General features: G+C 45.9%; 1 protein-coding gene across 3 annotated transcripts in view; it reads right to left on the bottom strand.

The window, feature by feature from the left end:
• The window catches only part of WAC (WW domain containing adaptor with coiled-coil), a 70,150-nt gene that overhangs the window by 22,436 nt on the left and 31,815 nt on the right, over positions 1-15,899 (bottom strand). For all 3 annotated transcript variants that reach the window (XM_061587893.1, XM_061587894.1, XM_061587896.1), the window contains exons 8-9: positions 13,892-14,134; positions 11,068-11,190 (exon numbers count right to left, since the gene is read on the bottom strand). In XM_061587893.1, coding sequence (XP_061443877.1) covers positions 11,068-11,190; positions 13,892-14,134 — 366 coding nt within the window. The remainder of the gene's footprint in view (positions 1-11,067; positions 11,191-13,891; positions 14,135-15,899) is intronic.

The raw sequence follows: 15,899 nt of genomic DNA, 5'->3' as shown, positions 1-15,899 counted from the left end.
CTGGAGGAATGGAATTCGGTAGATCAATAATTGCGGCCCCATCTCCCAGGCCGCGCTCCTCAAAAGGGCTGAAAGGAGCGGTATGGAGTGAAGCGTCTGAATGGCCTATGGTCATCCCTCTTGGATGTGGCCAATACTGACCTTCGACTATCTTTGGGGTCCACCAAGACCGCTTTGAGAGCTTCCTCTCCGAAAAGTAATGAACCTGAAAAAGGAACCCTTGACAAGTTGACCCTGGCCATAGAATGGACCATTGGTCTCACCTGAAGGGTGATTTTCATATGAGGACGGCCATTACTGCGGGTGTTAGCTCCACCTATCGTGCGAAGGCAAGAATGTTTTTTGAAGTCAAGACTAGGGGCGTCAGGCCCCTCCCACTCTCCAGTTCATTCGCAGCGAGTCTATAGAAAAATATCTAAAAATAGAGAAACAGGGCCGACAGGCCTGCCAACAGGAAAACAACATGCATAGTAACATGACTCTAACATGCGATATAACAGAACTAGCAGTCTTGACTTCACTAGTAACTTTAAATGCAATAGCGTAACAGTAATATATAACGGTTCAATAAAATATTTATACATCCTCCAACTGGGAGGGCCGTGATGGCCATCCTCATATGAAAATCACCCTTCAGGTGAGACCAACGGTCCATTTTCCATATGAGGCCGGCCATCACTGCGGGATGTACCAAAGCAGCCCATAATAGGGAGGGATCACCCATATGCTAATTATCATTAAGAACCTGTTGCAACACTCGTCTGCCAAAAGAAGCATCGGCAGAGGCATAACGATCTATTTTATAATGCCTTATAAACGAGTGTGGAGTAAACCAAACAACTGCTCTGCAAATATCAGCAACAGGGGCGTTGGTAGCAAAGGCAGCAGAAGTAGCCGCTGACCTGGTGGAATGAGCCGTGATACTATCAGGAACTTGGAGCTGAAGAGCTTCATAAGCTAAAGCAATACAGGCTCGCAACCAGCGGGATAATGTAGAATTAGTTACTTTATGCCCCATAGACCTTGGATTAAAGGATACAAATAGAGACTCCGTTCGTCGAATCTCCTGGGTCCTAGACAGGTAGGTCTTGAGAGCCCTCCGAACATCCAACGAATGCCAAGCCTTCTCTAGAGGATGAGTAGGGTTCGGGCAAAATGAAGGGAGTACAATGTCCTGATTGCAATGGAAAACTGAATTGACCTTGGGACGGAAGGAAGGGTCAGTTTTCAGCACAACAGAGTCCTTGTGAAAGACACAGAGATGGCGAGCAGAAGACAATGCGCCCAGTTCCGAAACTCGTCTGGCAGAAGTGATGGCGACCAGGAACAAGACCTTGAAAGACAGTAGACGTAAAGGCACAGTCCTAAGGGGTTCAAACGGAGGGCGTTGTAAAGCTTGTAGGACCTTGGACAGACTCCATGAAGGAAAACGATGTACTACAGCCGGTGAACGTAAAGCAGTGCCTCTGAGGAAGCGTTTAATGAACGGATGTGAGGAAATAGCGGCACCAGTGGAGGAGACTGAAAGGATGGATGACAGAGTGGATGCATGTCGACGTAGAGTGTTGGGTCTGAGTCCCATCATGAAACCGCTATGGAGATATTGCAGCACCTGATGCACAGTCGCCTGGGATGGGTCGCAGTGGTGAGACTGGCACCACTTGGAGAAAGCCACCCAAGCATGTTGATAAATACGGGTGGTAGATGGTCATCTCGAGGCTAAGATAATATCAATAACAGCGTCAGACAGTCCAGCCGACCTCAAATGTCCCCGTTCAAAAGCCACGCTGTTAGATTGAGCCAAGTGGGGTCCTGATGCCATACTGGACCCTGGGATAGAAGATCTGGCCTGACTGGAAGTGTCCAAGGATCCATCACCGACACTGCAAGAAGATCCGAGAACCACGGTCAGCGTGGCCAATATGGTGCTATCAGAACCAACTGTGCCCTCTTGCTCCGCGCCTTCTGCAAAGTTTTGGCTAACAGCGGTATAGGAGGGAAGGCATACAAAAGACCGTCTGGCCAAGTATCTAGGAAGCTGGTAATTGCGACTGGAAGCAAACAGGTCGATCGAGAAGACGCCGAACCGACGCTGGAATATGGTCGGATGAAGTTTCCATTCTCCCGGAACGACCTGTTGTCTGCTGAGCCAGTCTGCTGTCACATTCCAAATCCCTCTGAGATGCTCTGCTTTTAGGGATTGTATTTGTTGTTCTGCCCAGACGAAGATGAGGAAAGCTAGGTCCTGCAGAGGACGGGACCTGGTGCCCCCTTGTCTGTTCAAATGTGATTTTACACACGTGTTGTCCGTTCGAATGAGGACATGGTCCAAAGGGAACACAGACTGAAAATGAAGCAGAGCTAAGTGGACCGCCTTGAGCTCCAGCCAATTGATGTTCTGAGCCTGCTCTGCTGTGGACCAAACCCCTTGAACATACTGGGAGTTGCAGTGTGCTCCCCAGCCGATGAGACTGGCATCCGTGGTGACAACAGTCCTGCAAGGTTCTCTGAATGGAGTGCCTCTGGAAAGATGTTGGACCCTCGTCCACCAGCGGAATGAAAGGCGCAGTGCGGAGCTCAGAGGAACTGTGCGATGATTGGAATTGGCAATGTCCTGTTGAAAGGGCAACAAAGCCCACTGAAGGTGGCGAGAGTGGGCTCGAGCCCATGGCACAATGTGGATGGTAGAGATGAACATTCCGAGCGCCCTGGCTAGAAGCATGACGTCTGCAGTAGTTTGTCGCATCAAGGACCTCGCGATGTTTGTGATGGCAGTTATGCGATCTGGAGACAGAAACACCATCGCCTGCAGGGTGTCCAACATTGCCCCTAGATGTAGTAGGCATTGGGTCAGTTGAAGATAGCTTTTGTCGAAGATGACAAGCCAGCCGTAGGCCTGCAAAACATTGAGGGTGAGCGTTAAATGACGATGAGCCAGCTTCTCAGAGCTTGCCCGTATTAAAATATCATCCAGATATGGGTAGGGATGGACCCCTTGAATCCGGAGGTAAGCCACTAAGGTGAGAAGCACTTTTAAATACTCGTGGAGCAGAGGAGAGGCCGAACAGCATCGCTCTATATTGAAAACGCTGGGGGCCAAAAGCAAACCGAAGAAACTTTCTGTGGGCTATGCAAATGGGCACATGGAGATACGCTTCCTTTAGGTCGATAGAAACCAGGAAGTCTCCTTCTTGCAGGCTTTCAGTGATGGAGTGGAGGGATTCCATTTTGAATCTGCGGTATGTTACAAAACGGTTGATGAACTTGGAGGTCCAATACCGCCCTCCATGACAAATCTCGTTTGGGCACAGCAAGTAGGAGAGAGTACAACCCTTCCGACCTCTCTGTTGTAGGGACTGGCTCTATCGCCGCTATGTCCAAAAGGTTAGACGCAGCCACTGGTCTCCAAACATAAGTAGTCTGCCACCAACAGGAAGTGCATTAATACTGTTTGCGCTGGCGAGACCCTCCCCTATATGAGGACGATGAGGTACCTCTGCGCCCTTAGTACTGACCTCTGCCCTGGAAACGTCGGTTCCAGGTTCCCCTGAAGGAATTGGAGTCATAGGATAGGGAGCCGCGGCCTCGTCCTCCTGGCCGCGTTCCTCGAAAGGTCTGGTTAGTGCGGAAGGAGGGAAATCGCCTGAAAGGCCTATGATCGATGTTCTTGACAGTGGCCAACACTGGTTTGTGAGTGTCTTTGGGATCAACCAGCACTGCCTTTAGAGCTTCCTCGCTGAAGAGCAAAGAGCCGGAGTAAGGAGCCCTAGAAAGATTCACTCTGGCCATAGAGTCAGCTTGCCAGTGGTGCAGCCAGAGGGTCCGTCGAGCGACTATCTGAGCCGTCATGGCTCGTGCCCCCAGTTGAGTGGCATCCAAAGTGGCATCAGCTACAAACGCTGCCGTCTTGCACAACTTTATCAATGACCTTCTGAGAGAAACAGGATCAGGGGTAGGGTCCTCTAGAAGATCATCTATCCACATCATTGCTGCTCTGGAGAAGATGGAAGCTGATGCGGAGGCTCGCATGGAGAAGGCGGTGGCCTCATGATTTTTGCGGAGAGCGAAGTCTAATCTTCGCTTGGTAGCATCCTTTAGTTGGGATTCTCCTTCCCTAGGCAAAAGAGATCGCGAAACTAGGCTAGCGATCGGCTCGTCTATGCCAGGGACAGCCAGCTTGTTGGCAAAGTCAGGAGCTAGGGAGTAAAGTTTGTCAGACAGGTTCTTGAAGTGGCGAGTTTGGAATGGATGAGACCATTCTTCGGTGGCCAGTTTAGCGATGGGATCCGGCACCGGGATGTAATGCTCAGTTGGTGCAGGGGATTTGAGAACCCTGGCCCCTTTAATAGCTGGAGCAGTAGCCATTGAGGGCGCAGCTTGGAGACCAAGGGTGTTAACGACCCTGCGAGCTAGGGGCTGATAATCTGCAGTATTAAACAAGCGATACGAAGTATCCTCCTCGTGTTCCGAATAGTCCATTCATCGTGTTCCATTCATCTCCTTCAGCCTGATCAGCAAAGGTTGAGCCCTCCCCATACGAAGCGTCCTCAATACATCTGCCTCTAGCTTACATCAAAGGGATTTAGGGAGCAGGAAGGATTTGCCTCATGACAAACATGTGGGTCCATAGTGCGTTGAGGTATGGCGGGGACTTGTGGTGGTGACTGCATTTGAGTGAAAAATGACAGCATGCCCTGAAGTTGTGAAAGAAAATCATGAGACAGCTGCAGCCCCGTTGAAACAGATGGTTGTGCCTGAGTAGATGGCTCAGTGGGCTGAGTCGGAGGGTAAGCCCTGGGCGGCAACACGGGAGGAGGCTGGCTAAGTGTTGGCTGAGTAGGAAAACCAGCAAAGTCCTCCTCGTCAGAAGACGCAGCGGGGGAATGAAAGATATTCGTTAGCTGTTCCTGGGCTGCTGCAGTGGGATTCGGAGCAGAGGCATAGCATGGACGCTTGGGCTTGCTGTGGCTGGAAATATGTTTAGTCTTAGCCAGTGCTTTGGCATGCTTAGGCTTAGTTGCCTTAGCTGGTTGTGGCTTGGCTGTCTGAGACATGTCTGGTTGTTCCGCCATCTTATATTCACTATGGGTGCAGTAAGCCACAGCGGGGGCAGAATGTAGAGACCTGAACAGGCACAGTACACGACCACAGAGGGGGTAGAATGCACTGGCAGATGGCTAAGTACACGGCCACAGAGGGGGCAGAATGTACGATGGTAACAGCATCAATGTAATGCAGACTAGACTTCAGGCTTGGTACACGGCCACAGAGGGGGCAGAATGTACAGTATAGACCGCCCTGGTATACGGCCACGGAGGGAGCAGGATGTACAGTTCAAATAAGTTGTTTTTAGTGCAGTAGGAACCGGCTGGGCGACGGCCACGAGTTGAGGTATGATCAGAGGCTGCAGAGGGCCAGTGTTGCAATAGGCAGCAGTATGAGTTAGTGAGAGGGGAACTCTTGTAGGGCTAACTAGTCCTATCTGAAAACTCACATACAAGCAAGCCTGCTCAAGGTAAGAAGCCCCCTTTATTTAGTTCAGGACAGATGAAACCAAAAGGGCAGGGGAAAACGGGACAAACAAAACGGCGCCCGTAAAGGGGACGGAAAAAAGAACACTAAAAATGGCGGAGGGAGAGGCAGTAATGGTGGGGGGGCTGAGGCAACATCTAACTGACCGAAAAAAATAATAAAAAAAATAAACTGCCTAACACAGTGTCAAGAAACGTGTGATGGCCGTTCTGAAGGGCGCAATCACGGCTCGTAATAGCGAGCACCGTAGCAGCTAAGGGAGCTGTAGTGTCAGCAGCCGCCGCCGCCGACTACGGAGGCTTTCGCGGCAAGAACTTAAGGCCACTAGTCTGGCACCGTAGCAGCTAAGGGGGCTGTAGCAGCTAAGGGAGCTGCGGCTCCGTGCCTTTTCCCTGCCCGGCTATAGCGATCTAGCTCGCTGTCTAGCCTCGATCGCTCTTCTCAGAGCTCTTTGGAGGTAGGGCAGTCCAAACAAAGGAGCACTGAATTAGAAAGAGCTGCAGCCGCAGGCTCTGGAGCTGCCGTGAAAAAGGCGAGAGGCGGCTTGAGGAAGAGAGCTGCAGCCGCAAACTCTCAGGTTAAATCTGCGGCCGCCTGCAAAGGAAGGAGAGCCGCAGCCGCGGTCTCCCAGCAGCGGGAAGGGAGCAACCCCAAACGGCCAGGGACAAAACAAGCGAGTCGTGAACTCGGAAAGGCACGAAAGAAGCGGCGAGTAAAGCAGGGAGCTGCAGCCGCAAGCTCCCGCCAGAGAAGAGAGAGAACCGCAGCTGCGGTCTCTACAAGAGCCGTTGGGCTCAGAAGCTGGGAAAAAGAACGGGCAGGGCCAGGAAGGATCCTCTCAAAATTCCCCAGGAAGCACGAGACAAACGATTAAATACCAGACAGAGGGAAGGGAGAACGTGGAATACACATGAAACAACCTCCACCCGTCAGACAAACACAGAAAAGACACACAAAACTTAGCTAAAAGCTACGCTATCTGCAATATCAAACTTGTTCGCTACGAAGGCAAGAATGAACTGGGGAGTGGGAGGGGCCTGACGCCCCTAGTCTTGACTTCAAAAAACATTCTTGCCTTCGCACGATAGGTGGAGCTAACACCCGCAGTGATGGCCGGCCTCATATGGAAAATCAGCATCCCAATGTCTGAGCCAAAGTGTGCGCCTGGCAACCACCTGAGCTGCTAGGGCCCACACTACCAGCTGAGTTGCATCTAAGGTGGCATCGGCCACAAGTGCTGCAGTCTTATGCAACTTCATCAGGTCCTTCCTGAGCCTGACTGGATCAGGATTAGGATAATCTAAAAGTTCGCCCAGCCACATCATAGCTGCTCTTGAAAAGATGGAAGCTGCAGCAGATGCCCGAATAGTGAAAGCGGTAGCCTCATAATTTTTACGCAAAGTGTAGTCCATCCATCGCTCAGAAGGATCCTTTAGCTGTGAGTTCCCTTGTTTTGGCAGGAAGGACCTTGAAACCAAACTAGAGATCGGCTCGTCTATCCCTGGGACGTTCAGGCGACTCATGAACTCCAGGGCCAATGTATAAAGTCTGTTGGCAAGCCTAAAGAAATGGCGTGCCTGCAGCAGGTGATCCCATTCTTCCTTGGCCAGTTTGTCGATGGGGTCTGGCACAGGAAGGCAGTGATCTGCCGATCTGGGAGACTTGAGGACCGTGGCCCCCTTCACAGGAGACGTGGCAGATTCAGGTTGTAAAGGCTGGAGGCCTAAGGAGTCCAGAACTCTACGAGCGAGGGGAAGATAGTCGGTCGTATCAAAAAGGCGATAGGATGTATCCTCCTCCTGTTCTACGTCATCACTCCACTCATCTTCCTCGGCTTGAAAAGAATACGAGGGATTCTCTAAACCGGTAATCTCATCGCCAATCCTGCCTCTAGCAACATCAAATGGATCTGGTGAGGGTGGTGGATTTACCTCACTGCAGCCAGAATGTCTCATGGCGCCAGATTGTCTTAGCGCATTTTGCTGAGGAAATGGATTGGTCTGTGACCGTGACTACGCTTGTGAGAAGAAGCTCAGTAAATCCTGCAACTGTGGGAGAAACTCAGGAGACAACTGAAATCCCAGATGAGGGGCAAGAGCGGCAATCTGAGGATCCAAGGTCACTGACTGCACTTGGCGGAGCAGAGGCTGGTGCCCTTGTTGAGGCAAATTAGCAGGGGTCTCATCAGACTGGTGAGATGTATGAGCCCCAGTTGATGACATGGGTTGAGAAGAACAGTTCCCAGCTGGTTGGCTAGGGAACCCCTCAAATTTGTCCTCAGACGACCCAGCAGATGAATGAAAGAGGGCTGTTAATCACTCTTGGCCAGCAGCCTCTAAAGCCGGGACAGACATGTATCGTGCTCTCTTGGCAGCGGTGTGGCTAGACAAGTGTTTGGTTTTAGCGACAGCCTTGGAATGAAGACTTGGTTGCTTGTGCTTAGCAGACTTGTGACGCACTGGGGCCTTACACGATTGTTGTGCCCTGTAGCATGAGCTGCCTCTGGCTGTTAATCCGCCATCATATACACGCCCACAGGTGGGAAGTGTGGTATATATCACTAACACACGCTTCTGTACACGCCCACAGGTGGGGGTGAATGTAGAGTATATATATCGCCAACACACACTTCTGTACACACCCACAGGTGGGGGAGAATGTACAACCCCAATGCAGGTGGGGGTGCGGTGTGGAGAGGCTTTTAGTACATGCCCACAGGTGGGGGAGAATGTACAACCCTAAATGCACTGCAGTACACATGCAGGAGAGGTGCAATACTGCTGTTGTGTAGGTAATATGCAGAAGCCTGTCTTCAGAGCCTCTGCTCTAAATATTCCCTCACAGAAGACAAGCATACATCAGGAAAAGGTGAAGGTCTGAGAGAAAAGAGGAGACCAGTCACAAACATTACAAGCAAGTAAAAGAACGGGAAAAGATAACAGAGAAAATGGCGTCTGCTGAAAAAGAGCAGGAAAATTCAAAAACAAAATGGCGGCCAGGTCACTGAAGGAAGGGGCAATGGCGGCCGTACGAGCCAGAGAACCCCAATGGAACAGGTAAGGAAAAACGCCTGCATTTAATAAAAAAACAAGCAAAGTAATCCGCCGCCAGAAAAAACAACGCGCTACTGCCGCGTCCTCCTTACAGCCGCAGTAGCGAGCCGGGGGGGGCACCACCACTGACTCCGAACGGCCGGAAAAAACGAGCAGCTGACAAGGCTGCAATAAAAGCTATAAATGCTATCCTAAACGAAGATATAAGTGATGGCAGGCTACCTGAGGAAAATGGCCTTTTTGGCAGTGCCTGGGTGGTGTGATGCAGCTTTCACTTCCCGATTATTGATCCAACTGTGCTCACTGGGATATCCAAACACTTGGATATTATTTTGTACCCTTTTCCTAATCTATGCATTAGTATTACATTGTCTCTCACTTCTGTAGAATGCTCTTTGGTCTTCATTTTCCTTCAGATCCACAGCCTGACCAAGGATCCTTCAACAGTGGGGTTTTTATTCTGACAATGTCACAGCAACTTTAATTGTTCACAGGTGGAGGCCAATGGCAAGGCGATTGTGTCCTCAAGAGGGCAATTTCTTTCATCTATGTAAACTGGGAGCTTCCACAGCACAGGGGTTGAATACTTATGCAAGCAACATGTTTCAGTTTTTTATGTTTCTTACAAACATTTCCCAACACAAAAACCAATGCCACCTTACAATAATTGATGTTTTGAGTTTGTGTTTCAATATAAAATATCATACAGAACGAAATTACAATGTACCATTTGTAATTCAGTAATATTTGAGCATTGGTTAGGGTTTGATTAATTTTGCAAGGCACTGTAGATATTTTATGAGGGACTAAAAATTACAACTGAAGAGGCAAGTAGTCAGCAGCTAATTACACCACTATACAAGTCATTTCCAGACAATATCACTTTATTGCCTGAAGAACTTAGGTGCTGAAGGGGTTAAAAGCTTTGGACTATCTTTAGCTGCTAAGGGAGCTATATCTGTATGGAATTCTTTACTGTTGCAATGGTTTTACAAAAGGTCTGGCACACCAATTTATATAATCAGTGTAAATCCTATCCTCATATATATGCATCATTTATATATATACATAGATGTTTCAGCCTCAGACTGACTTCCTAGCAATATCTAATAAAAATGCAATTTAAGCACACATTAGCCTTGTTCTTTTTTATTCCTGCACCGCATTGAGTTTAGCCACTAAACAAACCTTGGCTACAGTTTGTGGTTAGCAAAGAGAGAGCTTAACCACAAGCCTTTGGCTGACATGTTAACCCTAACCCTTCATTTAGCTCAGGCACAGGAGTAAAAAAAAGACTGAAGTGCAAAACAGTTGTGAACTCTTCTCTGGGAGCCTGCACATCTGCACAGTCCCAATAAGCCATAGTTTGGTTTACTGTGACTAGCAAACCAGGCCACAATCCAATATATTGCCAGAAGAGTCTGAAAACATAATGCCTATTATGTGCAAATATACCTAAAAGCTTACTTTAAAATAGCAGCCGGACAGTCAAGTGGCAAATAAATAAAATGTATGGATGTGAGAATTCCCACTTCACACATTGAACAAGCCTTGGATTTAGGGACTAAAAGCCTTTCAAATGGCAGCCAACATGTCTCTATGTCTGCAAAAGTATACTTTGTTTTCCAATATATATTGGTGATTATTACATTTTTTAGCCACTTACTGCTGCAGCTTCTAGATGATGTACTAATCACTACTGTGACACCTATCAATGGCCACAAAGCCCTTTTAAGAAGTTCTAATTTCAATTCCAAGTTGTTTCAATGAGGGCATCTTGTTACCAAATAGACCCAGAAGATCAGAAAAATCAAAATAAAGGTAATTTTAGTCAGAATGACATTCTACTTATGATTATTATTAGTTTTAACAGAACTAATGGAACTTCTAATGTCTCCACTAAGCTTAAAATACTGTAGCACATAAGTTTTCTAGATATCCTATTTTAGGTATTCATAGTAAACATCACAGAACTTTAGCTACATTACTCTTAGGTTTATTATAATTTCAATATATTTGGTATCACCTTCTGGAAACTGAATATGAGCAATAAAACATGTTAAGAGAAACAACAGTATCTTCACACAAGCAGCTTAGTCCAACAGAATGTATGTAGTGCCACTTTTGTTGACTTCAGTAAAAAAAAATCAGCAAAGTTATTATGCTAGACTGGAAGCATTTAGACTTGATTCACCAGATAATGAAAAGCTACCCCCCTCTGCACCGCAGTCCTATAAATATGTTGTTCAAGATTGTTGTTTGCAAAAGCCTTTAATTGTCACTGTAACAGCTTCCAGGAATCTGACTTTAAAGGTTATATCCAAGTAAGTTAATTAAGCCAATTATTGTTAATGGACCTACTCTGAGTAGGACAAACACTAGATACAATCATTTCTAACTTAATCTCATTATAGCAAAATAAAGCAAGTTCACAGTGTACAAGGCAATTTTACATGGAGATAACAAGAAGCTTCTAAAATACCTTGTGTGGAAAGTTGTGCTGCTTGAGAAATCAGGGAAGTTATATTAAAAGCAGATGGTCCAGCAGTGAGAATTTTATGGAGTATAGATTGTAGAGAGGCTTGTGTCACCGCAGCTGTAAGAACTAACACAGAAATTAAGATGATCAATTTTGTTCCCTGAACCAAAGCAACATTGTATCTACCTATTTTTGAAAGGAAATAAGAAACAAATACTACAAAATATAACTGCTCATTTCTCCTTGTACTGCCAGCTTCAGTGTGGCTGACCGCTAATAGTTTCTGCTTTGGAAAGAGTCAAATAGTAGTTGGTTTCAACTGAAGGAGCCTTACTATGTCTACGTCTACTGCCAAAACTCTCAAAGACCAATAAAATACTATTCTCCCAAACTAAGTTCCTTATGCAGCTTTTCATAAGACCGCCATGCTGGATCAGGCCAAAGGCCCATCTAGTTCAGCGCCCTGTTCTCTCAGATGCCTAGGGGAAGCCCACAAGCGGGCCATGAAAGCAACAGCCCTCTACCCATTTATCTCCCTTGCAACTGGCATTCAAATGTGTACTGCCTCCATCAGTGGAGGTAGAACAGAGACATCATAGACATGATGGCTAGTGAACATTGATAGCCTTACCCTCCATTAATTTGTCTAACCCCCCAGAGTTTAACTATGTGTCATGTATACTACTACTACTACTACTACTACTACTACTACTACTACTACTTTCTTTTGTGATTCCTTAATCTTCCAACATTCAGTTTCATCGGATGATCAGAGGTTCTGGCATTAAAGAAAGGGAGAAAAACTTCTCTCTATCCACTTTCTCCACGTCACACTTATTTGCATTCACCTTTATCATGCCTTCCCTTACTTGCCTTTTTTCCAAACTAACAAGCACTGAACATTATAACTTCTTCTCATAAGGGAGTTGCTTCAGTCCCTTTATCATTTTTTGTTACCTTTTTTCCGCACCCTTTGCAGATCTACCTTTTTACGTGCAGTGAACAGAACTGTACAAATTATTTCTACAAGTATAGTTGCACCATAGATTTGTATAACAGCATTATGATTTTTATTTTCAGTCCCTTTCCTCACAACCACTAACACAGTCTCTTATGGGCATTATTATTTATTTATGAAATTTATATCCCACTCTTCCTCCCCTAAATGGTGCCCAGGGAAACCAATTGTAAAGTCCTATAAGACCATATCCAAATAAATTAAAAATGACAGCTTTAAAATCTACTGTGCCTGGATATTTCTATTCGCTTCTGAAGGTATGGACAAATAAGAATTCCACCTGAACACGTATCAGGAAGCAGACTGCCTGATCTCTTTGGGAGGCAGTTCCAAAGACAGGGTGCTGTCATGGAGAAAGCCCTCTGGCATTCACACTTTCCTTACCATCCATGGCAGTGGTACTGCAAGAAGGGCCTCCGCCCAGATAATAAACTGCACACTGGACCTCATGGAGGAAGGCATTTTGGTCCCAAGTCATTTAGGGCTTTGAAAACTAGTATTAACATCTTGAATTGAGCTCAAAAACTCACAAGTAGCCAGTGCTGTGCTCTCAGAATTGGAGTGATGTGCTTTTCTCTGGCCATTTAACAGCTCTGCCACCCCATTCTATACCAGATGCAGCCTCCATACAATTTTCAAGGGCTGCCCTATGTAGAGCGCACTGCAGTAATCTATAAAGGATGTTATCAGGGCATCTATCACTGAGAAATGGCGGCAGCAAACAAACTAGCTGGAGCTTGGCATATGCATCCGTCACCATCAAAGCCACCTGTGCTCTGAGGAACAGCTTGGAATCAAGGAGTACCTGGTTTTTCAAGGGGAGTGCTACTCCATTCAGAACAGGATGACCCCTTAATTTCCCATAGTGCAGTAATCCCACATAGTGGCAAGAGAAGACTGGCTTATGCCCACAGTAAATTTTAATCTTCCAAATTAATGTTCCATATTTTAGAAGTTCTGTCTACTTAATCAGGCCAAACCACTTCCCCTCAATTTAGCTAGAATTCTGCAAAGCTTTTTTGTCAAGTTGGAGCTGTAGCACACATGTAGTATTTTATTTTGTACTACAGGATTATTAGCAGTGGAATCCTACAGGGACCTGTAGTTCTACAATTCTATTAAGTGTCTAAGATGTACACCACATTGGAGTTCAATAGGATTTATGTTTAGGTGAGTACAGTACTACAATCTAATACGCACTTTACAAACTTAAACTTCAAAATTTTAATCAGCTATTAGCTGAAATGCAAGTAGTTCTATCTGATGACCCTACTTTCCATCAAGCTCAACGCAAGCAACACATAGTAATTTTACAGAACATAATTGCTAATTCATTAATACAGCTAGTCAGTTTCATCCAAGACCAAGGGGCAAAGCAACGTGGGGGTCTCCAACCCCATCTGTCATGTAACACTAATACAGGGGCAGGCATCTGCAGGGAGAAACTACCTGCTTGATTTCCCCCTACAAATGCCACTCTCCCAGGCTGTCTTAAACTCATGTTTTCTCCAACCAGACTGTGACTGGTAGTAAGAATGGGAAGATGGAAAGTAAGAGTAGGCAGATATGGTATTTGCAGGGAAATCAGCAAATATGTAACGGGTTAAGGAACCCACTCCCATTTGCTAATTCATCCCTGTAAATCTTTCCTTCATGCCCATCGCCTTAGCAATTATTGGAAGTGAATTCTGGAAGTGAATACATAATGTAATCATTTAGTTAAACTGACACTTTAAGTCTGCCTGATGCAGAAATGTAACTTTGTGCAATATAGTACCTAGATAAGCTATTAAAAATACTCTGTCTTACCTTCATTTATTTTGGGTATATCTACACTAGAATTGTTAAGCTGCAAGGTGGCTTGAAGAGCAGGTAGTAACTGTCGAAGGAGGTTTGGGTCCTGAAGTAATGGAGGAATTGGGGATTGTGAGACAGGTGAAACAGGGACTGCAGAAGCCGATGAAGTGGGTGCAGAAGTTGGATTTAGCCCAGAAGCCGATGTGGAAGGAGTTGTGCACGAGTGGGACAGAGACTTGTCCATAGTCACAGATTCTGAAGAAACAGAGGTATTTATGTTCCTTCATTCCCAACACAACCACACTCATTCTTTTACATGTCCTACAATCAGTAATACATTTAGAAACTAGAGAAGGTAGTATAAAACTTTGTGGTAGGTTCTCAAATTCTCCTGTTTAAAGTTTTTTAAAACTTTTAAAATTCCTAAGGTAGTTAACAGAACAAAAACACAGTACTACAATATAAAACAAAGGGTGATATCAAACTATGGCAGGCTTTCCACTAGCAGAAGCCCCATTCTCAGCAAATCCAATGGGTGTCTTGTGCTTGTGAAAGATTCTGCACAACACTCAAGAGCAACTTTTGTACAATCTTTCTGTGCTGTCACCAAGTATATTTATCTCTTGCACATTTAAAGCATTTGGACAGTATCCAGCTTCTGAATTCAGACCAAACTAAACGCCGCCGCAGAGGCTAGAAACAAAGGAGGAGCAGCTCCAGGCACCTGGCCGGGGAACTAAGGTGGACCGCTGCTGAAACGGGCGGCAAGAAAATGGAAAAAAGCAGCATTGGCGCTGAACAGAAGGCTGCGGCCGCAAGCCTCTGACAGAAAAAAGGCCAGCCGCCGCCGCCGCGGTCTCCCAGCTAATGAACAGAGTCCCCAACAAGGGAACCAGGAGGGAGAAACCAAACAGGCAACAACTCCCTCAAAAATACCAGTCAAAATAAAAACACAGTAAAGGAAAGAAATAGGCAAACAATCAGTCCCACACACTTCCAAGCAATGACAGAGGGAAGGGATTGGGAGTAAACGACCACACTCAGCTCCACACAGTCCTTTACACAAAATACAAACACAGAAAACTTAGGTAAATGCTATCGCTATTCTATCCAACTGCCTCAGACGAAGGCAAGAATGAACTGGAAAGTGGGAGGGGCCTGATGCCCCTAGTCTTGACTTCAGAACATTCTTGCCTTCGGACAATGGGTGGAGCTATGATACCCGCTTGATGGCAGGACTCCTGTGGAAAATAAATAATATACAGTTCCACAAGCAAGGAGCCACAACCACTGTTACCTGTAGAAGTGAGCCTTACTTTGATGGTGGTGGCGCCTGCAAGAGGTTTTCCTAAATTTTACCTTAATGTATGGGTTAGTGCAGTATTGTAAGCACACATAATTTGGATGGTATCAGCAAGGAACAGGCCACACCAAGTTGTCCAACAGGCTCAAAGACTTCCCCTCAAGACTGAAGTATTATGGTACAAAACCAGAGATGTAGATTTTCCAAAAACTTTTAAATAATTAAAAATATTTTTTAATTTTGGAAGGTTCCCCCCAACCCTCCAAAACAAATAGGGGGGCACAGGGGATTGCAGGTGGAAGGCAGACTTGACAAAATTCACTCCTCTTTCCTTACTAGCAGATGCCTCCTGTTGGATCAAAAGACCATGTATTTGCACAACAGCACCAATCTTATACAGTTCACAGTATTCTAAAGCTTCAATACCAGATGTCAAGACCTCTTAACGCAGCGGCTTCAGAGATGCTATGTTTGAATACTAAAAATGCAGGTATGTCAAACAAGTCAGTTATACCTATGCTGCCGTGAAGAAGATTAAATCAATTCCATGTTTATACATAATTTAAGATCCAAAAAAAGGAGTGATTTATTGAAAATGCAATGTCAAAGAGAAAAATAAAATTCCAAATAGAAAATATTATTAGGCAACACTAAAATATAGTACATGAGCTGTACTTCTGGATTTTGTAAATGTAAATGTATTGCCTTCAAGTCGAT

The sequence above is a fragment of the Rhineura floridana genome, chromosome 10 (assembly GCF_030035675.1).
Source record: "Rhineura floridana isolate rRhiFlo1 chromosome 10, rRhiFlo1.hap2, whole genome shotgun sequence".
NCBI classification, from domain to species: Eukaryota; Metazoa; Chordata; class Lepidosauria; order Squamata; family Rhineuridae; genus Rhineura; species Rhineura floridana.
This window is presented reverse-complemented; position numbering and strand designations above follow the sequence as displayed.